Source organism: Lutra lutra, chromosome 2, assembly GCF_902655055.1.
Source record: "Lutra lutra chromosome 2, mLutLut1.2, whole genome shotgun sequence".
Taxonomy (NCBI): Eukaryota; Metazoa; Chordata; class Mammalia; order Carnivora; family Mustelidae; genus Lutra; species Lutra lutra.
The window spans coordinates 141907983-141933106 of NC_062279.1; the positions used below are offsets into that span (position 1 = coordinate 141907983).

The following is a 25124-nucleotide window of genomic DNA, read 5'->3' on the forward strand; positions in this document are numbered from 1 at the left end:
GGCAGAGGCTTTAACCCACTGAGCCACCCAGGTGCCCCTGTCAATGTTATTTTTAAACTTAAAATAAGAAAATAGTTTATTGTATTTGTGAACAGTCTTTGGACTAGATTTTTCACTTTACAAGTTTTCCCACTATGCTTGATGACCCTAGACAACTTAATTGTAAATTAAATGAAAAATTTTTTTGTAACCAAGATATCCAAAAACAATTTTTTTAAAATGTTTATAGTGAGGAAAAAAAAGGTCTGAGGGTGGGATATGGTATAGACCCAGGCATTTGCTGTGGTGTTGAGTCAGAGGGTAGAAAACTGATGGCTTAGGGCCAGCGACCTCATCCGTTTTCGGGTCCAGGTGGGGCAGGGGTTAGCCCTGCTGCTGCTCCCAGGCCCCTGATGGCCTCTCCTCTGAGGGAGAGTACATCTGGACTAGATGGGCAGGTCTCCCTCCCACAAACAGTAGGGACCTTGAGGCTCACACCAAAAACCCCTCTCCCTGTACCACCTTCTGAGTTCTCTGCCCTAGGCCTTTCTGGCTTGTTCCCCACCTCTTCCAGGAAATCTTCCAGGCCTTCCAAACTGTACCTGGCTGCTACACATGGTCTTAGGGTGGAGATCTTCCAGTCTCAGGCTGGAGGCCCTGAGGGTCCGAGACCAGGAAACCCAACCCCAGCCCCTACCCCTGGGATCCGGGTCATCTAGCAGCTTCTAGACTGATAGGGTTGGGCTCTGGCAAGTGTGGCCCAAGCTGCCTCCCAGACCTCCGCCCACACAGCCCGGCAGGGCCATGTGTGATGGGAGGAGTGTTACCACCTCTCATGGGACCCTGGCCTCTGTCCCACCCACCCATCTCCCTGTGAGGTGTCCCAACCACAATTCTGACTGTGCCCTGCCCTGCTCAGAACTCTCCCATGACTCCCCAGTGCCCTCAGGACAAAGCCGGAATTTGGTGTCTGGAGTGACCCAGTTGAGCTCCCAGGTGTGCTCTGCCCTTGCCAGGAGTACCCACATTGCTCACACCCTCGGGGGCATTCTGACACCCCATTCTCCACAGATACTCCCTCACCCCCAAGGCCCAGCCAGCTTCACCAGTGCACGTGTCCCTACTCCGGACCTGCAGGCCCCCAAGGGCAGGGAAGGTCTGGGGCATCTGGGTGCCCATCTTTGCCCCGCTCTGGGGCAGACTCTAGCCCTGGGGTGCCCTGAGCACACCAGCAGAAGACAGAGCCATGCTTGTGTTTTTAAGTCTTCGGCGTGAGGTCCCCTTTGATTAACTGCTTGGTGCTGGGCTCTGCCCCTCCCCTCTCTGCAGGAGAGGCCCTGAGAGTTTTGCCCTGACCACTGCAAAGAGCCCCCAGGCTGTGCTTTGAGGCTGTGTGTGAGCCTGGGGGGTGGGGCTGATGCTGCTGTCTGGGAGAGCCACCTGGAGGAGTGGCCTCTGAGGAGCTAACCGCCTCCAGGACTCTGGGTCAGGGAAGTAGCATGGGGCAGGCCTTTTGGGTACTGCTCACCTTCCCCCCAGCTCCCACTGCAGAGTCCAGGGAACCGTAAGAGCAGGGACTATCAGTCCCCAGTCCCAGCCCTGGTGGTTTGAGGTGTCCAGCTCCAAGCAGGACGCCTCCTCCCCACTCCCAGACGGATCTGAGATGGGGTTTGCCCTGTGTGTCGTACTTGCTGGCCCCCAGCCCCCTAGCCCCTGCAGGCAGCTTTCCAGTGGCCACAGTGCCCACCCCCACCCCCACCCCCAGGCTAGACCTGCAGGAAGAGCAGGCTGTGGGATGGGCGACCCCTGGTGGCCATCACGGGCTGTAGCGAGGACCCTGGAGGGAGCCCCATCCTTAGCCCCATCATCAGCCCCAGGAGAAAGGGAGCGCCCCATCCCACTCCTGCCAGGGACCTCCTGGAGATATTGTCCCGTCACCTTCCTCAGCAGCCAGGACTCTAAATGGCCCTGTTCTTGGTGCTCCCACCCCACCCCAGGGCCTCACAGCTGGTGCCCTGAGCTGCCCACCTGTGGTCTGGGGGAGGCAGTCCAGGCCTGAAGGGTTGTATCTGGGCATGTCTGTGGGGACAGATGCCACCAGTGGGGGCGGTCAGCAGGGCCCCTCCAGAGGCCAGGGTGTGGGTGTGGGAGTTGGGGGGGGGCTCTGGACAAAGCTGAGCCTGTGGCGAGAGGAGGCAGGACTGGACAGGGTGTCCCCCTTCTTCTCACCCCCATGCCACCCCACCGAGGCTGAGTATGGAGGCTCTCCCTGCTCTAGGGATTCCTGAAGTCCCGAGGGTACAGAGAGCACTGGGTGCTCCCAGTTCTGACTGTCCATCCTCTGACTCGGTCACTGGCAGGCTGCATCCGGGTCCTAAGTACCTGCAGGGCCCAGCCAGGCCTAGGGCCCCCGCTAGCTGCCAGAAGCCAGTGGTGGCGGTGTTGGGGAGCATACAAGGCCTTCTCCCCAGGGCCTGAGCGAGCCCAAGAGAGGGGTGAGGCAGGCAAGACAGACCCAGGTGTGCCTGCTTCCTGGCAGCCCCCCAGCCTTCCTCTGGATGCCAGACAGGGGTGTGGTGGGCGCTCTGAGACTGGTGGTGCCCCTGTCCCCAGAGCGGCCTTTAGAAGTGGCTCTTCAGGCACAATGGGTGGGGCTGTCTTGGGGCACTCTGTTTCCACCATGGCCACCGCCTACTAACTTCCGTGAGCCTCAGTTTCTCCCCCTGACACAGGAATCCTGCCCTGCGGGGGAGTGTCAGGGGGAGTGTTGAGGGGAGTAGAGTGCTCAGAAAACAGCAGTGGGAACACCACAGCAATGGTGACAAAGGGGAACAGGAGCCTCAGGAAGGCTAGTGTGCTCGAGTCCCAAGACCAGCTTGCAAGGGCTGATTCCAAACCTGGAGCTCTTGGCTTTCTCCCTGTCCCTTCCCCCAGGGATTCCCAATCCTGAGCCCCTATTGTGGCAGGCAGCAGACCATTCCTAGAACCTTCCGGAGTGGAAAACTCTTGTGTTGGACTCATCCCTGCCCACCGGGTCTTGGCTCTGCCCTTGGAGTGTGGCTAGCCCTAGAAGGGTAGAGTGACCATATGTCCCTGGTTTAGCATGGAAAGTCTCATGATTCAGTACCGTCTTCATTCCTGAACAAACGCTACAGCTAGTCACCCTCACTGGCAGCTTCCATAGCCCGAGACCTCCCTGCAGGGCAGCCGGGTGTGGGGGTGCACAAAGGCAGGCCAAGTCTGACATGCAGGGCCTCCTGGCTCCTGGCCACATGCAGAGCTCCCTTGTGTCCCTGGGGCCTAGGACTCTCCCTCTGGAGAACGGCCCTGTCTGTGCCAAAGGCAGGCAGACCTTCTTTCCTGGGTCTCCACTCCTCCCAGCCTGACCTGGCAGATGAGGAGGGCCTGTCACATCTTAAGTCTGGAAGGTGACAACTGTGGGTGCCTGTTGAGGAAAGGAATGGGAACCCTACAGGGTCTCTCCATAGAGATTTCTCCTGTAAGGGGCTGACTTCCTGGTCAGTGGCAGCACGGGCTGTGTCCCCCGTCCCCTGCCAGCACACGACCTTCTGGAAGGCACCGCTGTCCAGCTGGCAACATCAGCTACAGCCACCCACGGGGGTGGGAGGAAGTTTGTCCAGGTGGGCAGCCGGACACCCCTTCTATTCTGCTCCTGAAAGACTCAGGACTGCTCCTAGGGAGCCTCCAAATTCTAAACACTCTTTTACCTCTCAGAAAGAAAGTGGGTCTGGTGGTCACTGGGTTCCTCCCAGCTATTCCCCCATTCCAAGGGACTGGGCACCCAGTTCCCAAGGGATTAGCCTCCAAAAGCAGAGGAAGACACCATTGCCATGGCAACCCAGGGTGCAGTCTGGTGGCCTGCATTCTCCCCAGGGCACTCCAGAAGGCATAGGTGGCCCAGCCCTGGACCAGGGTGGGGAAGCCCCCCCCACCCACAAACATGTACAGGCTAGGGGTCAGAGCTGAGGATACATGAGACAAGGGGCTGGACAAATAGGCAGGGCATGGGATGGGGCTTTTGGGGAGTGGGACAGGCTGGCCACCCCTCTCCTAAAGACTGGTGGGAGCCCTTCATCCATCACAAGGGTGCAGATGCCCCGAGCTTCCTAGGGGAGAATGCGTATTAGCAAGAACACCTTTGCCTCCCAGACAGAAAAAGAAGTCTGCATTCACATCAGAAACCAGTGTCTGCAATCCTTAAAGAGATTTATGGAAATGGCTTCGAATTACAGCATTTAGAAAATAAAAATAATCTCAATACATAATATTCCCTCCATTGTATACCCCCCGCCCAAGAAGCCGTCTCTGTGCATGTGTGCCCACTATGCCGCAGTAGCTGGATTTTCTTATAAAAGAAGCAGTCGTGTGCCATCTCTCTAAAAACAGAGCTGCAGCCGTCACTGCAACATGAAGCCTGAGGTTTCAGCCTGAGCTGTCAGTGCGGGCGGCTGGCTGCCTCAGCCTGGGGCCCGGGCCAGTCCCAGGTCCGGGGGGGGGGGGGGGGGGGGGGGAGGACAGGGGTGGGGGTGGGGGGAGGGGGACAGAGGGAAGGGGGCGGTGGCAGCGGGTGGGCGGTGGTCCTCTGCCCCTGGAGCCCAGGGCCTGAGAACCTGGGGACCTGGGTCTCAGCGCCGTGCAGGCGGCTATTTGCCCCCCATCCCATCAGCAGGCAGGCACCGGAGGGCAGTGGGTGCCTTCGGGCCTAGAGAGGCTGGTTGTGCATCTGCACCTCCTCCTCTGAGAATAACCCAGATGTCTGTTGTTTGGCCAAGGTACGGAAGGGGAGCAGGGACGGTGCACTGGGGAGTGAGGAGGCAGCTGCCGGCTCCAGGTGGGGAGAGAGAAGGGTAAGTGCCCAGGGAACTGAGACCTGACCCCTCTCCTGGAGGTGTCCCCCATCTGCCCAGGATTTGGCCGCAGGTGTGACCCCATTTCCCTGATCAAGGGCAAGCTCTGACTGGGCCTTCTACTATGGCTGGGCCTCCTGGCAGCCTCTCGGTGGGATGGGGGCGGGGGCCCAGGGATGGGCAGGCAGGAGGAGCGCCCACCCCCTCCCAGACAGCCACGCCACTGCCGGAACTCCTGCTGGCCCCTGCCATGGGCCCTCCGTGTGGGGGGAGAATGGGGGCCCACAGGTAGGGGAGAGGATGGGGGCAGGGGTGCGGGGCGGCCAGCAGCCCCTCCGTGGCGGCAGCAGCTTGAAGAGGCGCATAGTGATCCTGGTGCGGCCAGCGGCTGCTTGGGAGTCGCAGGGCCCTGGCAGCTGCAGGGTGCGGGGCGAGTCAGATGGCCGCCCTGTCGCTGTAGAAGGGCGTGACGTGGAACACGTAGCAGTGCGTGCACACGCGCACTGGCTTCACCTGCCCATAGCGCGGCAGCGGCGCTGAGTGCGAGGAGCAGCGGGAGCAGAAGATCTGCGGTGGAGGGGTGGGCCGCATGGGCAGTGAGCCGGGGTCCTCCACAGCCCTCGACCCTGGGCCTGCGGGGGCGCTTCCCACGACCTCCCTGGGCACGTGCTGCCGGGACCTCCAGAAAAACCTGGCCTGGGTTGCAGCCCCAGGAGGCCAGGCTCATGCAAGGGGTTTTGGCACCACTCTCACCCGCTCTCCCTGCAACACCAGCTCTGCAGTGGCTAGGGACAGCACCATCGGGACCCCGGGTGTGGGGGAGCTGGGGGCCTCAATTCCTGGGGGCCAGGTCAGAGCAGGGCCCAGGGCTCAAGGACCCCTGCACAAAGACCTCAGAGGCCTTGTCAGGTCCCCAGGGCCTCTGTCCTGGCCTCCAGAACCCCAGCGCAGCCCAGGGGAAGGCCCAGAGCCTCTCCGGGACCACAGGGACGCCCTCCACCGACCAGACTGCTCACCTTCCCACAGCTGCGACAGTGGTGCTTCCGGCGGATGACAGTGAAGGGTGCTTTGCAGGCCGTGCAGAAGCCACACGCCTCGTCGGGGACCCATTCCGGTGGATCTGGGACAGTGGGAATGAGGTCAGCCAAAGGGAGACCTGCAGCAGTGATGGTGGGCTGCCCTCCTTCTCTCCCGCCAGTCCCTGGATCCCTGCTGCTGGCTACGGTCTCAGGAAACCGCCGGCCTCACGGACAGCGCCTGTCCACCAGCCCCCAGCGACAAACTGTGCTGTGCCACCAGCCAGGCCACCGGCACTCAGGATGTGGGCTGGGAGTGTCCACCCGGATGGTCCTCTCCCTAGCTTCTCTCTGTCAGCACCCAGCCTGGCAGACCCCTTGGGCAGAGGTGGTGGCTGAGAAACGAAGAGATCGACCCCCCAGCGCAGCTCTAGGTGCACCCTGTGGGGGCCTCAGATGCCCCCCAGCCTTGCCCATCCAGGGCAGTTCTCAGGCTCTTGGGGTCCTAGAGGCCCAGGGAGACCCCCAGCCATCCCCTCCCTGACACGTCTGCAGGCCAGGCTCAGGCCAGGGGCCACCCCCTCCTTCCACGCATGTGGGTCCTGTCCCAGCTGACTTCTCTAGGTCCTGGCTGATGGAAGCCTCTGGAGGTTTGCTCTGGAATTCGGGAGGCATGTCAGCACGGGGAGAAGCGGGCTCCCAAACGCAGAGAGACAGGCACTGTCCTCCCATTTGGGGCACCAAACTGACTGTGGTTTGCCAGGCCCCGAGGCCAGCATCCATGGCCTGGGGGAAAGAGCAGCTCGGATCCCTCCTCAGACTACAGTGTGTGCTCAGAAGTGGACCTTGCAGTCTCACATAAGCCCCAGGCTTGATGCTCAAGTGGACACCATCCTGTGTCCCCGAGCCCCACCCTCAGGGCCTCCAAACAGAACTCGGAAGGGCCTAGGGTTTCCTGGCCTCCTGCCCACCCTGGAGAATCTGCCCCTCCTCCTGCTGGCTTGCACAGACCTCAAACTGCCTCCTACCCAGCTCTCCTGCCTTCCATTCTGGGCCCGGTCAGCTCACCCCCACCCTGCAGGGAGGCCGTATCTCGTGGTTGCCCTCACCCTCCACCCCGTGTCGAATCCTAGGCTGGCCCCAGGGAACTCCTGGATGACAACTTTAGCCCCTAAGCATCTCCAGCTCAGGCACATAAGGCCAGAGGCACTCCTGTGCACTGGGCAATGCCAGACCTCGCAGCTCGCAGCTCATTACAGTCACTCCTGAGCAGAGGGGCTCCAAGTTCCTATGACAGGTACCCTTGTGCATGGTTTTTGGAAAGGTAGAGGTGAGGAGCTTGTGCTGCTCCTGACACCCCAACCCCACAGCCTCGGTCACCCCCAGGGGACTGGGGCACAACAGGAAGGCCTTGAGCTGGGGACCAACAGGGTCAACCAGCAGGCCAGGCGCACCAGGAGTGCTGTGACCTCTGGCCTATGGTGGGGTCAGCTTTGGCCTCCTCGGCCCTGATCCTGTTTGACACCTGGCCAGGCCTTTCTGCCTCCATCCATCACCGCTCCTCTCTTAGGCCTCCAGCCCCTTCAAAACTCGTGGGCAACCCCCTCTCCACAGATGGGTGGCTAGTGCCCCCCAGCCTGCCTGGGAGGCTCCCTCCCTGATCACTAAGCCACTGGGCCCCCAGCAGGCCTGACCTCCAGTCTAAAAGGGGAGAAGGAGCTTGGGACTCCCATGTGACCAGACAGTGCAGTCCCCTATGAAAAAGATGTTAGATAGCTGCCACGTGAGGCTCCTCCTGTGGGCAGGTGGGTACAGGTGGGCTCAGCCACCTCTGGCCACAGCCGAAGGCCTTGGCTAAGGGGGTCCATGTGCCCACCCTAGGGGCAACTGCAGGCCCAGAGGGCCTCTGGGAAGGGACCACCAATTGGAGAAACAGAGGGAGTTCTGGGTCCAGACAGAGAGGCAGCGAGTCCAGAGAGGCTCCTCACTCCCTGCCCAGCATGCAGCACCTCGGGGCCTGGCCCAGACCTCACACACACCTTCCAAGTCCCCATCTCGGCTCTTGGCCGCCAGTTCGGAAGACGATGGGGTCTCCTGGCACAGAGCACAGTCCTCTAAGGCTGCACTCCGCAGGCTTTGGGTGACTAGAAGAGAGAGGGAGGGAGAGAGGAAGGGGTGGGGTTGATGGGCAAGCACCTGTCCCTGCTAGGCCCACCCGCAGGAGACCAGAAGTGGGTCAGTCCCCCCAAAGCCAGCTGCAGTCCCCCAGCACAGGGGTGAGTCAGCACCACCCCAGCAGGCTGGGCTCTGGGCCCTGAGGTCTGCAGCTGCTCCCTGCTGTGGGCCCCCAGCCCCAGAGCCCCTGCACTGTCTGTGTGTGGAAGGTCCCCCAGGGCTATGACCCCCGAGGTGGTAGGGGAACCAGGCCTGGACGGGGGCTGGGAGCCAGGAGCCGGGAGCCCACCATCCTTGCTTACAGAATTGGTCCATGGCACCTACCTTTTCTGAGTCGTGATGTTGCAGAAGCAGCCCTGCCCCGAATTCCCGGAGAGCCCAGTGGCCCGGCTCCCAGGAGGCAGAGCAGGGGACAACACACCGGACTAACTCTGCTCCTTGCCCACCTGCAACCAGGATGTGCCCTCCTGGGTGGGGGCGGGCTTTCCAGCTGGGCAGGCTGCCCCGTGCACCCAGAAGCCCCATGAGGATGGGCAGCTCGCCCAGAACAAGTATCTCAGCCCAGCACAAGGGGAGGGCCGGCAGGGATGAGACCCCTCCCTACCCCATGCATGTGGGAGTGTGTGTGTGTGTGTGTGTGTGTGTGTGTGCGCGCGCACGCATGCATGAGAGTATGTGTGTGTGTGCATCCATGTGTGCATGTGAGAGCTGTGAGTGTGAGCTTGTGTGTGGTTAGAGTATGTGTGCATGTGAGAGCGAGTGTGTGTGTCTGTGCTGGGATGTGTGGGGATCTGTAAACACGTGAGGGAGGTCCCAGGCGACCACTTCCCCCCATGAGGTGGGGCCTTAGGATCCCTCCTTGACCCTGGGCTGGGCTCCCACTGTCAACACAGTTGGGATGTGCCACGTCCAGGTCTCGCTGTCCGGCACCAACCCCCCTCACCCCCACAGCCTGCTGGCCTTGAGAAGTCAACGGCCTTGCTGGAGGGCATGCAGGGACAGCAGGAGGTGCTGCACACACAAGCCTGTGCATGGAAGCTGGGAGCACCTGCAAACCTGCCAGGGCACCTGTGGGGCCTGTGACCTGTGCCCCTTGGTACGTAGCGGAGAGCCTGGCAGTGCTGGTAGTTCTGTGTGGGTGGTGGGCCATGGAAAGGCAGGCTGGATGGCTCGGGAGGGCCTCACGTGCTCCAGGGGAGTGTGTGGCCCGGGATGCGGTGGTGGGGAGGGCAGACATGCCCTTGGGGGCACTCACCCTTCTTTAACTTCTCCTTGTCATCTGTTTCCGGCTTGGTGGCCATGACCTCAAAAAGGGTCTTGAGAATACTCCTCAGGTCGCTGGCATAGTTCGTCTGCAACTGGTCGGCCACCCCTGGGAGAGAAGGACAAACGGACAGCAGGTCAGGCCAACCAGCTACAGGGGCTCAGGGCTGCAAGCTGGGTGATCCTGGCCAGAGCTCACAGGCCGGGACTGACACATGTTCTTCAGGGCAAGAGGGGGCCACCCAGCCCCTGGGCCACAGTTTGGCCAAAGTCAAAGCTCAGGAGTCCAGGGAAGGCTGGTGGCAGAGGTGACCACATAGACGGCCCCCTCCTAGCAGGAATGCACTCGCCCCACCCTCCCTGCAGAGACCCTGGGAGGTCTCCTCCCTCTGAAAATGAAAGCAGTGGAAAGCAGTGCTGGGTTAGCTCTGCGGGGGTGGCCCCGGCTGCCAGGGACAGCAAAGTGAGGGAAAAGCTGCAGGCATCCCACCGAAATGGGAGCCCAGCGACCCGTCCCAAGGATAGTGCTGCAGTCAGTGTTTCTAGAGGATTCTCTGTGCACCAGCAACGGCTCCAAGCACCTGCTGGGCATGATGTCCCTCCAACTCCTGACACAAACCTATGCAAACCAGAGCTCAGAGTCACTCGAGGTCCTCCTGGTTCCACCTGGCCTGGCTTGGCCATGGCCGTGGGGCCCTCACCCCCCAGCACGACCCTGATTCCGCAGGATCGTCAGGCCACAGGCTACGCTCCTGCCAAGCAGGCAAGCTGGAGCCCAGCCCTCAAAGGTGGGGGTGGGAAGGGCATGCAGGAGGCCCGAGGGTGCTGCACGCTTTTATACTGTGAACCACACGAATGTGTTCGTTAAGCAGAGAGCCAATGAAAAGCTCATGAGCCTCTGAACCCCCGGGGGTCGGGGGTGAACCAAACAGATGGTATAGCCGTCCCCAGAGAGGGAAACAAAACTAGGTGGGGTACACTAAGCCTGAACCATAAACTGAACAGAACCTCCCTGTGTGGGCCGCCAAGGCCCCGCGGGAGCCATGGGTTCCCCAGTCCCAGCTGGGGGGCCTGCAGAGGAATGAAGCCCTCTTCCCTGCCCCTGCCCATGAAGAAATGACACAGTGGGCAAGCCCCCAGGACCTCCACACCCTGGCGCCGCCCGTCCCCCCCCACACACCCAGCTGGGCACCTGAAATGCAAACAAACAGGCGGTGGATGAGGTCGTGGCTGCCATGGAACCTGGACCGGATCTTCTCTCTTGTGGTCGAGGAGGTGGCCTCCAACCCAGCCTGGTCCGTGGAGCCACTGCATGAGGAAGGAAACACGGGGCGCATGGGGGGCATGGCCAGGGACTTCTGGAGCCTGAAAGCCCACAAGTGAGAGCTAAACTCTCGCGGCACGGGAGCCAAGATTCCCGGGCTTCAGTATGTCACCAGCACCCCATGGGGCCCCTAATGAGTCCGAGTGGGCAGAGGGAGCTGGATGAGGCAGGAAGGACCCGGCACAGGGTCTGGAGGTGGGTGGACCGGTCAGATTTCGGACTTCTGGCCTCTCCGCAGTGAGGGGATGATTTTCTGTCGTTCCAAGCCCCCACATGTGGGACTCTGTTACGAAGACGGAGTCCTGCCCTCACCACGCACTCCCTTCTCTGCTGCGGCTGAGTGGGACCACCTGGGGGGAGCGTCTAATTCCTCCATCACTCCCTTCCTTTCTTCTCTCTCTACCCCTCTATCCTGCAATCTAAGAAAATTTCCCCATTTTCCCTTCCAGCCTTGTCCCTGACATTTAATTTATGCTCTCCCTGTCGTCTCTATCTGTCTGGGAATATTCATTATAATTTTTAAAAAGTTGCCAACAGCTGCCTACACTATCCCCTTTTTCTTCTGGGGAGGGAGTTGGTCTGCTTTCCACACCGGAGGCCTGGCTCAGCACACACGGCATCTGGGGTTGTCCGTCTGCACTCAGAGCGGGGCATGGCTGGGGGCCAAGGGAGCTGGGTCCACAACTTCAGAAAGAGAACTTGGTACCATCCGCGTGAAAGGAGAGCTGCCCACACAACACTCACATGGCCAGCAGACATGGCCGATCTTCACGGTGGCCCTGGTGGCTCAGAGGTTGCACAGTGGTTGAGTGGACAGACGTGGAAGGGAGCCGATCACAGCCCCTCACATGCTGTGTGGGTCCCTGACACACAGAGGAGAAATGCGCAGAACAGCTCAGTCTCATGCGGGGCTGGGCCCCGATGGAAGACCATGGAGAAGCACAGACGCCTCCAGCCACAGAAGAGGGACACAGGCCTGAACAGGGCCCCAGGGCTCCACGGGCCCCCTTCCTCCAGCCCAGTGCCCTCGAACATGACGAACATTTGTTAACAAGCTTTAAGTGTTTCCCTGGAGCGTGGAGCGGCCACGGCCAGCAGGCGGTGGGCTGGACGTGCCACTGCTCTGCTGGGACCCAGATGACGAACCACGGCTGTCTCCTCCTGAGCTGCACGGTTTCTGCGGACGGGGCCCCCGAGGAGAGGGAGTCACGCAAGGTAAGGGGGTGGGGACTTCACGGTGGGCAATGTCTGCTGCCACTCAGGATCCCCGGAGTCAGTGACAGCTCTGCCCAGAAGATTTGGGAGCAGGGACCCAAATAAACACGGCTCACAGGTGTTCACAGCGGCACTATTTTCAAGAGCCCCATGGTGGGTACAAGCCAAGCATAGATCAACAGAGAAGCCGGCAAACACCCGTGGTCCTTCCGCACGGGGAAGCACTATTTAGCTGTAGAAGGAAGAGAGCCGCGTGTGCAGCACGATCAGGAGGAAGTGGGAAGACAGGAAGCTGTGACCCAGCGACTCACGAAACGTCACAGTGTGTGACTCTGTTTATCTGAAATGTCTAGGGCAGGCAGATGGATAGAAACAGAAGGCGGGGCTGGCGGCGGGGAGAGGGAACCGCTGCTCAGGGACACGGCGGGGGTTTTTTTATCGGATGACAAAAATGTGTGAATAGCTGCGAACATGCTAAGAACCAGTCAAGTGTACACTTCAAAAAATAAAGGAATGTTTTTCTTGTAATCACGTCGCAAACTCCTATTCAGGAAACAGCTCATAAGGTAAATGTCCATCAGCAGTGGGTTGGCTCAACAAACTAGGTCCCATCCACACAATCTCCACTTTGTAGAAGGACAGAAGCTAGAAGTGTTGACAGATTAAGTGAAAAAGGTCGAATTCTAAAGTTAAAGACCTTGTATGTGCCTGGTGAGACATAGGGAAGACCATCCTGTCATTACCACCAAGTTTATCTGAGAAGCGGGACTATGAAGAAGTTTGTCTTTTCCCCAAGTGTCTTCTGTGAGCAAGGGTTACTTTTGTCATCAGAACACATGTGACTTTGGGGAGAAAGGCAGCGCGTCTGGCAGCAGATGGCACCACAGTTCTGCCTGTGGCGCGAGTCAGCCACTGAGTGGGTGCCCCTAGGGTTTAGCTCTGCAGCCCCAGCCCCACAGTTTGGCACCCCAGAGGCTGGGATGTCTTCCCGGAGACTGGAGCAGTGGCCTGCACACCGAAGCTCTCTGATGCCACAGACAATGGAGGCCATGGAGCCTGAGACTCTGGCCAAGCGGGGGTCGGGGGGTCAGCGGAGAGAGACACCAAACTCCACACAGAGGCAGATCCTAGGCAGGCAGTCGGCTTCGAAGGGCTGAGGGGAGCAAAGGAAGAGACCACCGGAACTAGAAGCGGGATCTCAGCTGGGACCTGAGCTGGGGTCTTGTCTGGGTCTGCTCTGCCCTGAGGGATGGCCATTGTTTGGGCACTGCCCAGGGCCACCCCTTCAAAAGGGTGTTGATTGTCCACAGGTAGTCACTAGACAGAGTGCTAGCAAACGGCGGGCACTGGACCCTCTGTGGACACCATATAGGCTGAAGGCAGAAGGGCACTCACATCTACAGGGGGACCCCGTTTCCCCACGTACTGCCCAGCCAGCAGGCTGACAGCGTGGGGACTGTCCGGAGACCAGGCCCCAGGGCTCCTGCAGAGCCCTGCCCAGCTCAGCATGCCCACAGGGTGGGGCCTGGCAGACTCACAGAGGCAGGACGAACCTGAGGCCTCAGAGGAGCTCAGTACCCAGGACTTGGCAGGCCTAAACGCCCCTGGACATGCCAGGGGACACCCTGAGGAGCTGCAGCTCCTACCAAGATTACCGAAGGCCCAGAACAAAGAATCTTTTCAAACAGAAGTTAGAACATGTCCCTCCTCTGTTGCAATCTTCCACCCCTGCTTTCCAGTCCAAGAAAAAGCAAAAATCCTTACTGAAGGTTACAGGCCCTGGCAGAATCTGGACCCCTCTCTGTCAACCTCCCTTCCCATACCTGCCACTTACTTATGCTTCTCAGACTTCCTCCTTGCTGTCTCAGAGAAGCCAAACACACTCTTGGCCACAGGGCCTTTGCATAGATGTCACTGGGCCCAGACCCAGACACTCTATTTGGTATGCTCTGCTGGAAGTCCTTTCCTTGACCACAAGCAGGACCCCTGCCCCCAACAGCTCTTTTCCTGTCCCTACCCTGCATTGTGCAACTTGGGACACTCAGCGCCCTGACTTAGCATGTGTGTGCTGACTCTGTCTTACTCTGGGAGAATGCAAGGCTGGCCCAGCAGCACCCTCTCTTCTGTTCTGCACGCCCAACATTGAAGGCAGCCCCACCCGCTCCTGCTCCTCACTAACCTCTCAATCTTTACCTGTTGGACAAAGAGTTTGAGTTCATTAGATGGGGGGAGAACGAGAAGAGGGCTCCCCGTGGGAATGAACGCTTTCTGTCTGGAACACTAGATGGGGTTCAGGGAAAGGAGCCACCAGCAGAGCCTCCTCACGCCTCACAGCTTTGGAATGCTCCCCGCCCCCCACCATGAAGGAGGAGTGGGAGAGCCCCCAAAAGATGTGCCCACCCCAAACCCCTAGGACCTGAGACTGGATTGCCTGGACAGGCTCTAAATCCAACGACAAGGGTCCCACTAAAGAGGAGCAGAGGAGACAGAAGGAGAGGAGGCTGTGTGTGGACAGAGGGGAGACCGAGGGACAAGGCCACATGGCCGTGAGTGCTGGGAGTCCCAGGAGCCAGGTCAGGAGATAAGGCCCTTCCCCTGGAGCCTCCAGAAGGAGCATGGCCCGATTTCAGACTTCTGGCCTCCAGAACTGGGACGTGGGATCTTCCTGTTGTTTGAAGCCCAGTGTGCCCTAGTTTGGTCCTGCTTCCCCGGGGAAACCATTCTGGGCACAGAACCGGCAATCCAACCCCAGGTCCATCTCTGCTCTGCTGGGCCCAGAAACTGTTCCTATAGACAGAATGCACGGTAGAATCACCACCGATGGGTCCAGGGAGAGAAGGCCAACCACATGTGGAGGGCATCAGGGCACATACGAGAGTGGTGGCCAGAGGCAGCACTGTCCAGGCTCCAAGGACATGGCTGGTTCCCGCCAACGAAGCCCACTGGAGCTTGCCAGGCATTCTGGAGAGGCAGTCCCACGAAACACATAATTATGGCTCGAACAGTTCAAGGGAGTCTAAGCTCATAATCAGTGTTTAAACCTCTAGGGAAATCACCCTGCCAGGACGTGTTTGTCTGCTGCGTTCTTCCCACAATTTGTGCGGTGGCCACAGGAGCACGGAGTGGGGAAGAGCATGTGTGAGAGTCATGTTCCAGCACGCAGGGCGGGGCTGGAGGTGGGCGGAAGGCAGGGGGGCATAAGGCCACCTGGCCCTTAGGGTAGGAGGTAAGTCTTCTACCTCCTCTGCCTTGAGAGCTGGGGCCCAGGGCACAGTTTTGCTCCCCTCAGCATCCTGGGGCCCTGCCAGTGGGGAGGGGGGGTCCCTACCCACCGAATCTCCTATGGGGGGCTTGAGTGCAGAGGTGTGTGTGTGTGTGTGTGCGCGTGTGTGCATGTGCGTGTGTGTGTGTGTGAATGTGCTCTAGCGAGTCTGAATGTGCCAGTGTGAGAATGAGAACATCTGTGTGTGCACGTGCATGTCCCTGAGAACGCGTGTGCACGCGTGTGAGCACACATTCAGAACGGGCACAGTGCCCACCCCAGGCCACGATGTCGAGACCAAACGCTCCTCCAAAGTTACCCGGCAGGGACAGAGGGACAGGACTGAGGGTCGACAGTGACCAGGAGCCACCTCACACACCCCGCACAACCTCCCTGCCCCAAGCTGCCTTCCGGCGTCTCCTGTGAGGTCGCACACTATGGCCCAGCCAGCTGTGCCCCACTGTGCACCCGCCGTGACTGGCTGTGACCCCACTGGCAGCCAGGCCTGACTCCGCTTGCCCTTCAAACCCACCTCAAGAACCAGTCACTCTGCAGCCTCGTTTTTTTCGAAAGATCTCAGTTATTTGTCTGTTTATCTGTGCATTCCTTTAACGATGAATCCTGTTGTGTTTTACTCTTATGTGAAAAGGTTTAAAACTGAGATCCCAGGTGTGTGCATGTTTAAGAGAGACCCTTGTGTGGGGAGACGCCCCAGTCCACCAGGCTAAAGCCCACCTGCTTCCCCATCCTGGTTCCAGGGTTACTGCTCCCTCCCTGCCAGTTCTGGGGAGGAGTGAGGCTGCCCGACACCACTGGGAAGGGGTCTGGTCCCCCCTGGCCGGGATGAGGGCCAGGACTTAGACATGGGCCCTTGGGGGCAGGGGCAGGCCATCACAACCATGGGGGGGTGCACGCTCTGGGATCAGGTTTCCTGGAAATATCTTCTGGTCATCACTATGGATAATATCCATCCAGAAGGACACAGGAGTTCAAGTGTCCTGCAACACTTGTGGGGGACAGCCAGGAAGCCTTGGTGAACCCCTCATCACTAAAGGATGTGCTGCAGAGCCCCGAGGACTGAAGAAGTTTAAGGGACTAGTGGTTTCCCCAAATAAGGAGGGCACACAATAGACCCACTGCCCGGTGCCCCTGGCCCTCGCTGAGCCCTCCTAGCCCAACGACTGACAGACGGGGTGGCCGTGGCCAGAGTGGTGTGCCTGGGTCCCTCAGAGTCACTTCCCTAGACACAGGCCCCCCCAGGCCAGTCTCCCTAGAGTCCAGAGGGATGGAGAGCCCGGCAACATGCAGGTCCATCGTGTCTGGAGTCACCCCAAGCCTGCTGGGACCCAAAGAGGGTCTGTGAAACAGGGTGCATGTCCTCCTCCCAGGCTGGGGAGCACCTGATGCCTTGCTGCCTCCCACGTTGCCATGGTGACTCTCCGTTTCTCCTACAGATGCCCTGGTGGGTCCCATGTGTCCCCAGACACTGGCACACCATCATGTCCAGCTTTGTCCACTTGTGAGATGACAGCTCTGTCCCCAACAGCCCCTAGGAGACACCTCCCAAAGCTGGGGCTGCAGGGCATTGGGAGGAGCTGCAGAGTCTGGCAGGGTGGCCCCCACAGCCACGAATAGCCACATGGTACACACAGGCTGGGATGCGGGCATGGGCCCTGCTACAGGGGACCAGCTCTGGCTGTGCCTGAGAGATGGGCTGGACAGCTGCCACACCATGCTGAGGAGCAGGGGCCAGAAGAGGTCCCTGGCAGGGGCAGGAGTCTGAAGGACAGAGCCCAGGATGTGGGAGATTGGACGTGAGCCCCGGTGTCCCCTTCCAAATCTCAGGGTATCCTGCTGTGGCCGGCTGCCTTCCAACTCTTGGCGGCCCCTCATTTTCACTCAAGCTAGGGCAGGTGTGCTTCTCCCAGCCAAGGACCCCGAGTCACACCCTCCAGCCTAAGGGAGGTGTGTGGGAGCCAGGAAGATGGACTACATCACAGACCTGAGACTCGAGGCTGAACTCTGGGGATAGGCCCAGGGTTCTGCAGTTGGCCCCCAAAACAGAGCCAGACAAATGAGAAGGACTTCCCCCCACTGAAGGGCTCTGAGTGCCTGTTTCAAATCTGTGAAACAAGGATGGCAAGGACATGCAGCCGCGGTGCCCCACAGGCCACTGGGCAAAGCACCCCATGAGTTTCATCAAAGGCACACAGTGACATGGTGTAGCAGGGATGGGAGGAATGGCATCGCAGACAGGGAGGGGATGGTGACCCAAAGAACAAGCAAGGACCAGAGGCAGAAGAGTGCGGAGATCACCTAGAAAACTGACACTGGTCAGGGTGCAAGGAACCAGCCACGGGGCAGGGACTGGGGCAGGTGGCCTGGACCCCAGAGACCAGGAGCATAGGGACCCCTCACCCCATCACCCAGCTGTCTGGCATAAGCCTGTCTGAGGGGAAGTCAAGAGGACGGAGCAGGGACCCAGGATTATGTGAATAAGCTCTTCCACTCACCAAATAAGAAATGGGTAGTTGAACAAATCTATGTCTAGTGAAGAAACTGAAATAATAGTTAAAAACTTTCCCATGAAAACTCTAGGCCCAGATGGCTTCCCTGGTGAATTCTAACTAATATTCAAGGCAAAAATAGTACCTATTCTCTACATATTCTTCTAGAAAATTGAAGAAGTGGGACTGCTCCCCAACTCACCCCAGGATCTCAGCTTTGCTGAGAAAAGAAAAGAGAAAAGAAAACTGCTGTCTGACATTCCTCACCACCAGATGCAAAATTCTTAACAAAATTTTAGTAAATCAAAGCCAACAGCACATGAAAAGGATACCTAGTGGCCAAGTAAGGTTCCCAGGAATGTTAGGTTAACTTAACATCTGAGTATCAATCAATGCCATTTATCGCATTAGCAGGCTAAAAGATAATGATACAATCACAAAAGATGGAGAAAAAGCATTTCAGAAAAGCCATCTATTCTTGATAAAAACTCTCAGCAAACTGGGGATAAAGGAGAACTTCCTGAACCTGATTAAGAGCACTATGAAAATCCTACAGCCAACAGTGGATAGTAAATGCTTTCCTTCTGAGATCAAGAATAAGGCAAAAACATCCCGTGTCAACATTTCTAGTCAACATTGTAGTAGAGGTCCTTGTTAGGGCAAACATGCAAGAAAAAGAAGTAAACCACATCCAATGGAAAAGGAGACATAAAATTGGCTTTTTTCACAGGTGACAGCATCATCCATAGGAAGTCTGATGAATCTTTGTAAGAACCTTTATAAGTAATGAAGGGAGTACAGCAAAGTCACAAGAGACGACACTGGTATACAGCCCTCAGATACATCTCCCTATATTAGCCGTCAATGACTGGAAATCAAAATTACAAGATAATATCATTTATGATAGCATCAAAAATGTACAATACTTAGAGATTAATCTGACCTGACAAAAGATGGGCAAGACTTCTACAATAAAAACTGTGAGACTTTGCTGTGAAAATTAAAAACCTAACCAAAAGGAGGGGTGTACTATGTTCATGAGTCGGAAGACTTGATATTATTAAGGGGTTAATTCTTCCCCAGTTGATCTGTAGATTCAACAAAATTCCAAAGACCTAGTAGGCTTTGTTTTTGGTTTTGCTTTTGTTTTTCATATAAATTGACAACTTGGTTCTAAAATTCACGTAAAAAAATATAGAGGACACAGCAAAAGCAAAACAGACTTTGAAAAAGAAGTTGTAGATTTATACTACCTGATTTTAAGGTTCATTATAAAGCTACCATAATCAAGACAGTGTGGTATTGGTGTCTCTGCAGACAGATCAATGAGACAGACTAGTGAGTCCAGAAATAAAGCCACATGCATGTGGCTGACTGACCTGAGGAAGAGAAATTCAGTAGAGAAGGGATAGGCTTTTTCAAAAAATTGTGCTGAAACAATTGTTTTCCCTTATGCAAAACAAAATAAAACTTTGATCCATACCTCACATCATATACAAAGTTAGCCCCAAATGGATTACAGACCTCAATGCAAAACAAAAAGTATAAGCCTTCTAGAAGAGAAACCTTTGTGATTTGGGGTTATAAAAATAATTCTTAGCTATGACAGCAAAATTGCAATCCACGAAAGAAGGAAGTTGACAAACTGTGGACTTCATAAAAATTAAGGACTTCTATTCTTCAAAAGATACTCAGAATGAGAAGACAATCCACAGACTGGGAGAAAATATTTGCAAATTATATCTGATAAAGAACCCCCAAATGAACGAAGAACTCTCAAAACTCAATAAGGAAACAACCAAATGAAAGAAACAGCAAAAGATTTTAATAGAGTAGACGTTTGACCAAAGAAGGCAGGCTGATGGCAAACGAACACATGAAAAGACGTTCAGTGTCACTGGTCCTCAAGGGCATGCTGACTGGAACTGCGGTGGACACTACTTCACACCGTCGGAACAGCCCGGGTTAGAACACCTGGCACCTTGACCTTTGCTGGACCTAGGGCCTGGGGAACATCTCCCCTCTCCCAGGCCTTCCATTCAGGTCTTGGGGATGTCCCCGCCCCAGGGAGGCCTCCCCTGATTGCTCCAACTGCAGGAGCTGCCTCAGACTCCACCTGTCACTCTCCATCTTATGCAGGCACCAGTGGAAGGACAGGTGGGGTCGGTGGAGGAAAGAGAGGGAGGGGCCCAGTCATGCACTGACGATGGTGAAGGCGGAGAGAGCAGTAGGGTGGGAGGACTTGAGAAGTCTGGGGTGCAGGGAGGCAGCCAGCCTGGAGGAAGGAGCTCTCTGGAATGAGGGGGGCCTTTTAAGGTCATGCTAGGTAGGGTCACCAGGGGGCAGAGGCCAGGACGGAGCTGTCCTGGGTGCCCACTCACCAGGTAGTCACGGCCACCCCTCAGCCAGGCCAGCTCCACCCCTGGCTGGGAGATAGTAATAAGGACCCTAACACTGGGGAGGTCTGTCAACAAGAAGGGCAGCACCCTTCCCAGGACCCCTGCCCAAATGCTTACCGTGTGCGGGCCTACCCCATGGCCTTACAGGGTTGTAGCGGGCCTGTGAGGTTCTAGCGATCTGGGCCTTAGTCACTGTGCTTGCTGCAGTGTGCGTGGGGGGTGCCTGTGAGGGGCTCAGGTGAGAGCCCGGCCCTGACTTGCCCTCTGACCGCATGCCTGCGCTCAGCTCCCGGCCCGCCCAAGGTCGGCTGTGTACTTGCTAACAGTCAACACGTCTCATCTGCTTTTCAAGAGTCAAATTAATTCCAAGTCCTTCTCTATTTTTAACCTGCTCAATCATTCTTGCTTTTCCTTCCAGGGACCGGACATGGTGGGAGAGCTCAGCGTTCTTTGCACAGTGGCGGAGACACTTGCCCCAGGGACTGAAGGCTGCAGCAGCAGGGCCTACATCCAGCAGTCCGGCCCCAGAACAGCTCTGGGCAATGATGGGTGTGTCCCGATGGGGTGGACACAAGCCCAGGGTCCCACAGCTGCCAGAGAGAGGTTGGGGTAGTCCTGCCCCCCATCACATCCTGGAGCTGCTCTTCTGCCAAGCCCCCAGGAAGAACCAGCCACGGGGCAGGCGGGCCCAGCCGGGAAACCGCTCCTCCGCATCTCAGGTCATCGAGTGGTCAACTGGCCCAGCCAGCACAGTCCTTTATGCTCCCATGCCTGACCCACACCCCCGTCCTTTTGAAGGTGTTGGCTCAGGACTCGATCCCTGGGGCAGCTCCAACCAGCCCCACCACCAGCACCAGGAGTTAAGGCTATGGATCATATACTGGGAAGGGACTCACGCCTTGCTGGTCATGGTGGCCAGAAGATACCAGGGGCAGGGCTGATCCCAGCACAGAGGAGCTGGCCTGAATCCATCTGCTAGAGGGAAAGCTGTCGGGGGGAGGCATGCACACGGCACATCAGAAGAGCCACTTCTGGGGAAGTTTTCCACGTGATGGAGGCCTTGCCTCTGGGGAAGGTTTCCACGTGACAGAGGCCTCCCCACTCACCACATGCTTCTGGAGGAAGCTCGGTCTGTGCAGCCACATGCCGCCCTTCCCTGGGCTGGCCACGGAGGCAGGGCCAGGGTCCACGGGATCTCAGACAGCGATGTCAAATGGTTCCCTCCTTCTGGGGAGGTGGGTCACTGGGGCCCAGGGGCCTCCAGGAAACACAGGATACCGGCGGGGGGCTGGACCCTGGGCATCCCCAGGGCCCGACGCCCCTGAACCTGGGTCCCAACCCCGGCAACAGACAGAGGAGCTCAGTTGCAGCGGGGCGGGGGCCATGACAGAGCCACAGTACAGAGAAAGGCAAGGCATCAACTGGAAAAGGAGCCAGGGGAGACTCAAGATCAGGCAGAGGTGGGGCTGGAGGCCAGAGTTGTCCACAGCCCATCAGCTTGGGACAGTCCCTCCCAGGGCTGCAAGTCACCCTACCAGTGGTCACGCCACCCGTGCAGAGTGGGAACGAGGCTGGAAACAGTGAAATCCGGTGATGCAATGGGGAGGGAAAGCCAAGATTCGACAGCAAGACAGCAAGGAACAGTAACACCCCTGAGCCATGCACTGAGGAAATAATGGGTGAGGAACAGGGAGTAATGAAAATGAGTAACAACAAGGAAAACGAAATGTAACAACCAGGAGCAACGTTCCATAGCTTCTCAGCATCTCCCCCAGACGCACCTGAGCTGGCGACCGTTGTTGGCCCATTTTGCGGCCGACAAAACAGAGGCTCAGGGAGGCTGAGGTCAAGCATCCAGCCACAGGTGCCCTCCCCCCCTTGGACACAGCCTCCCACTGCCTCTGCAGGTGCGGGGAAGTGGGGCCTCTGACACCACTACCCAGACAGGTGAGGGGTACAACAGGGGAGGCGTGCCAGCTGTTCCCCTCTGCAGGGACGGAACACTGGGTCAGAGCACACATCGCCTGTTTAGGACAGAGGCTCAGAAGCCTGTGCCGAGGACAGCCCTCCCAGATTCTTAACATTCGACCCCAAATGACAGCCGGGGAGGCCCACCAGCTGCATGAGGGAGATGCAGGAGGACCGCCAGCCAAATTCACGAACGCAGCTGGAGAACGAATCCTGCAGAGCAGGCCTCCACGGTGGGACAGGGGAGCGACCCTGCCTGAGCATCAGGATGGCCATCAGCCCTGATGGTCATGCTCTCTCCAGTGCTCAGAGATGGTCTCGGAAAGCAGGACCCCTGGACCTCCGAAACTGGGTCAGAGTTAGCGGTGGAACGAAGCAAGCCACAGGGCAGGAGCCAGAGAGGAGACGATGCCCTGGCCTGGGGGCGAGGGTGGTTGGGAGGTGCACAACCAGCCAGAGAAAATAAGCAAAGCGAGAACCACAAGGCTTCTCTGGAATTTTCATAAATATAACTTCTATATAAGGCTTCTATAAATCAAAGGACATCAATACATGGAATCGGTGGGCAAGGAGCACGCGGGGTACATCTGTCCCCAGCAGACACACCAGACAGAAGGAACGCTTTCAAATCAGTAAACAAGTCATGAAAACCCAGCTGGAAAACAGGAGCAGTCGCTTCACACACGGATAAGGAAGAAGCGCGGGGGGTACCAACCGTCAGAGGAAAGCCAACTACCATACCCAGGGATTCGTGTTTCACTCTCAAGTCTCAACGTGGGGGAGGGGCACCTGCTGCAACAAATTGGTACATCGGCGCATATCTGGAGAGCGATCTAACCATATATGGCGGCAAGGGGCAGGAAGACACCACAGACTTTCTACATCTTTGGCGTGGTGACCCTACCAAGAATCTACTCTGAAGACTTAACCCCAGGGGCAGACACAGATCCCTAAGGCAGAAGGGCCACAGGGCCAGCTCAACACAAAAAGACACACGGATGTGGGAAAACAGAATAAACTAGGTATGTCCTTATGTCCTTAGGATATAGTAGAATTCAACGGAAATAGTGTTTTTCAAGCACTTTCCAGAGAAATGATCATAACGTCGTGAAAAAACTAAAACTGCTCATAGGATTCGGGGTAATTTTTATTTCCTTTTGTTTTTCTTCTTTTGTTTTCAAAGTCTCTACAATGAACGGGGCCATGTTTATTATAAGAAAAAAGTGAGCCCGTGGAATTTTTTAAAAGAAGCAACAGGATGGAGATGCTCTAGTCAAATGTCCTAGGAAAGAGCAAAAACAGATTTGAGGAAGGCTGAGCTTCCGTGCTGTAGACAAGTGGCTTATTCAGGCTTCAAGAGCATGGAAGCTTCTGGAACAGTGAGTTAAGTCTAGACAGGGAACAACAAGCTCTTGAAAAATGCTAACTTTCCCTTTAAAAAGATCTTAAGTTTTCCTGAAAAGGTAGGAGAGAAGCCAGTAAAAAGAGCTGAGGGATGCATGGTTCCAGAACATTCTGCCAAGGTCTCTGCTGGGGGTCATGACCCAGCACCCTGGAAATGGCACTGATGGAATTGGCCCGTGTTGCAGGGGGTTGAACGTAGGGCCTGGGGGAACGCCCCAGAAGGCGCTTCTCTGGCCCAGACCCTCTGGCTAGCCTGGCACAGAACCCCAATGCCCCGTCCTTCCACCAGGCTTCTGCTTCACCGGGGCATTCGCTCCCTGTGTCCTCAGGGAGACGCAGCTCCGTGTGCTTCCTGCCTGGGCCAGCTCTATGTAGCTCCCAGAGGAGTGAGGCTGCCCCTGAGTGACCTCCTGGCCAGACCACGGGGCTGGGAGCTTTTGCAAGCCTAGCACCATGCCCGCTGCTCCCTCCTCTGGCCACTCGCCAGCCCCTGGGGCTGCGGCAGCCCCTGCAAGCCAGCAGACAGGCAGGGAGCTACAGGCTAGCTGCCTCTCCAGGACACTGGCCTCTCTGTCTGCAGAACGGGAGGAATGAGCCCCTGCCCGTGCACTTGAGCCCTGTGGTCTCTGTCGTGAAGCCTCTAGACATCGTGAGGGCAGCAGCACCCCAGACATCCAGGAATCTCCATGCTGGAATCTCGGCAAACTTTCCGCCTGCGGGAAACTGGTCTTTTGTGTCTGTCCATGTTAAGGGTCTCCCTGCTCTGTCACGCCCGCACTAGCGTTAGATCACACTCCATGAGGTCAGCCTGTGACCCAAGGGAGTGATGATCCTGATGTGTTTGCAGCTGGCAGACCACGGGCACCACATGCTAACAACACCCAGCTGACCCGGTTCTCGCTGCCCTTGGCGTGGGGTGGGGGGCCACCGCTGTCCGAGGTCCTGGCCCAGACGCATGGCTGTCCTGATCACCAGCCACCTGCCACATTCCTCCCTCCTCAGGCCCTCTGCACCTTCTGGAAGCTCCCCAAGAAGGTGGGGCTGTCACAAGGCGACAGAGGGGCTTCCCTTTCCTTTCCTCAGGTCAGCTTCAGTGTTTGAGCAAAGCTGGATAGGGCCCGGGAAGTCATCTTCGTGATGCAAACAAGCAGTGTCCACCGTGGGAAATGCTGGGAGAGCAGGAGACAGAGTAGGTGTCCACCGGCTGGACCAGAGAAGGGAGGCAGGTCAAAAACTGAAAAAGCCACATACCTGTCGAAGAATTTCTGATGATTTCCTATCATCCTTGCAGAAGAATGATTCACTTACCAATAATCAACTCTGTGGGGGATCCCGAGGAAGAAAGCCATCCAGCAGCTTGTGACAATAGTTCATTCCTCTGGACATGGCCGAGGAAGCTGGGCTTGCATCTCAAAAACAGCTTTATCAGAAATAGAAGATGTTTGCACCGTCTGGAGCAGCAGAGTCTGGCACAACCCCACGGCCAGCAGCAAGACCTGCCTGAGGGCACGCTGGCTCAGCCCCATGGGGGTCACGCGCCTGGACGGGACAGGGAGCCCACCTCCAAAAACTACAATGGCCCAGCCTCCAGGCTAGAAGGCCAGGAGAGCAGGGCACGCAAGAGTGTCTGCAGGGTGAGGCCCTGGGGGTGGGGGCGGGGAGAGAATGCACGTGTGTACATCTTTGTTTGTATTTTTAAAATTGGAAGGGAAACTGTAAAAAACTTAAAACCTGTTACCTTTAA

The 25124-nt window shown here is 57.3% G+C and overlaps 1 protein-coding gene across 13 annotated transcripts in view; it reads right to left on the reverse strand.

The window, feature by feature from the left end:
• Nucleotides 1-4189: 4189 nt before the first annotated feature.
• ZFYVE28 (zinc finger FYVE-type containing 28) overlaps nucleotides 4190-25124 on the reverse strand; it is a 108938-nt gene continuing 88003 nt past the window's right edge. For 2 of the 13 annotated variants that reach the window (XM_047718650.1, XM_047718654.1), the window contains exons 9-11: nucleotides 10494-10609; nucleotides 9294-9410; nucleotides 8044-8484 (exon numbers count right to left, since the gene is read on the reverse strand). In XM_047718650.1, the coding sequence (XP_047574606.1) occupies nucleotides 8069-8484; nucleotides 9294-9410; nucleotides 10494-10609 (649 nt within the window). In that variant the 3' untranslated portion in view covers nucleotides 8044-8068. Of the gene's footprint in view, nucleotides 5415-5863; nucleotides 5968-7902; nucleotides 8008-8037; nucleotides 8485-9293; nucleotides 9411-10493; nucleotides 10610-11554; nucleotides 25023-25124 lie in introns of those variants that run through there. The other 11 variants (XM_047718652.1, XM_047718653.1, XM_047718657.1 and 8 more) reach the window with 11 other exon arrangements.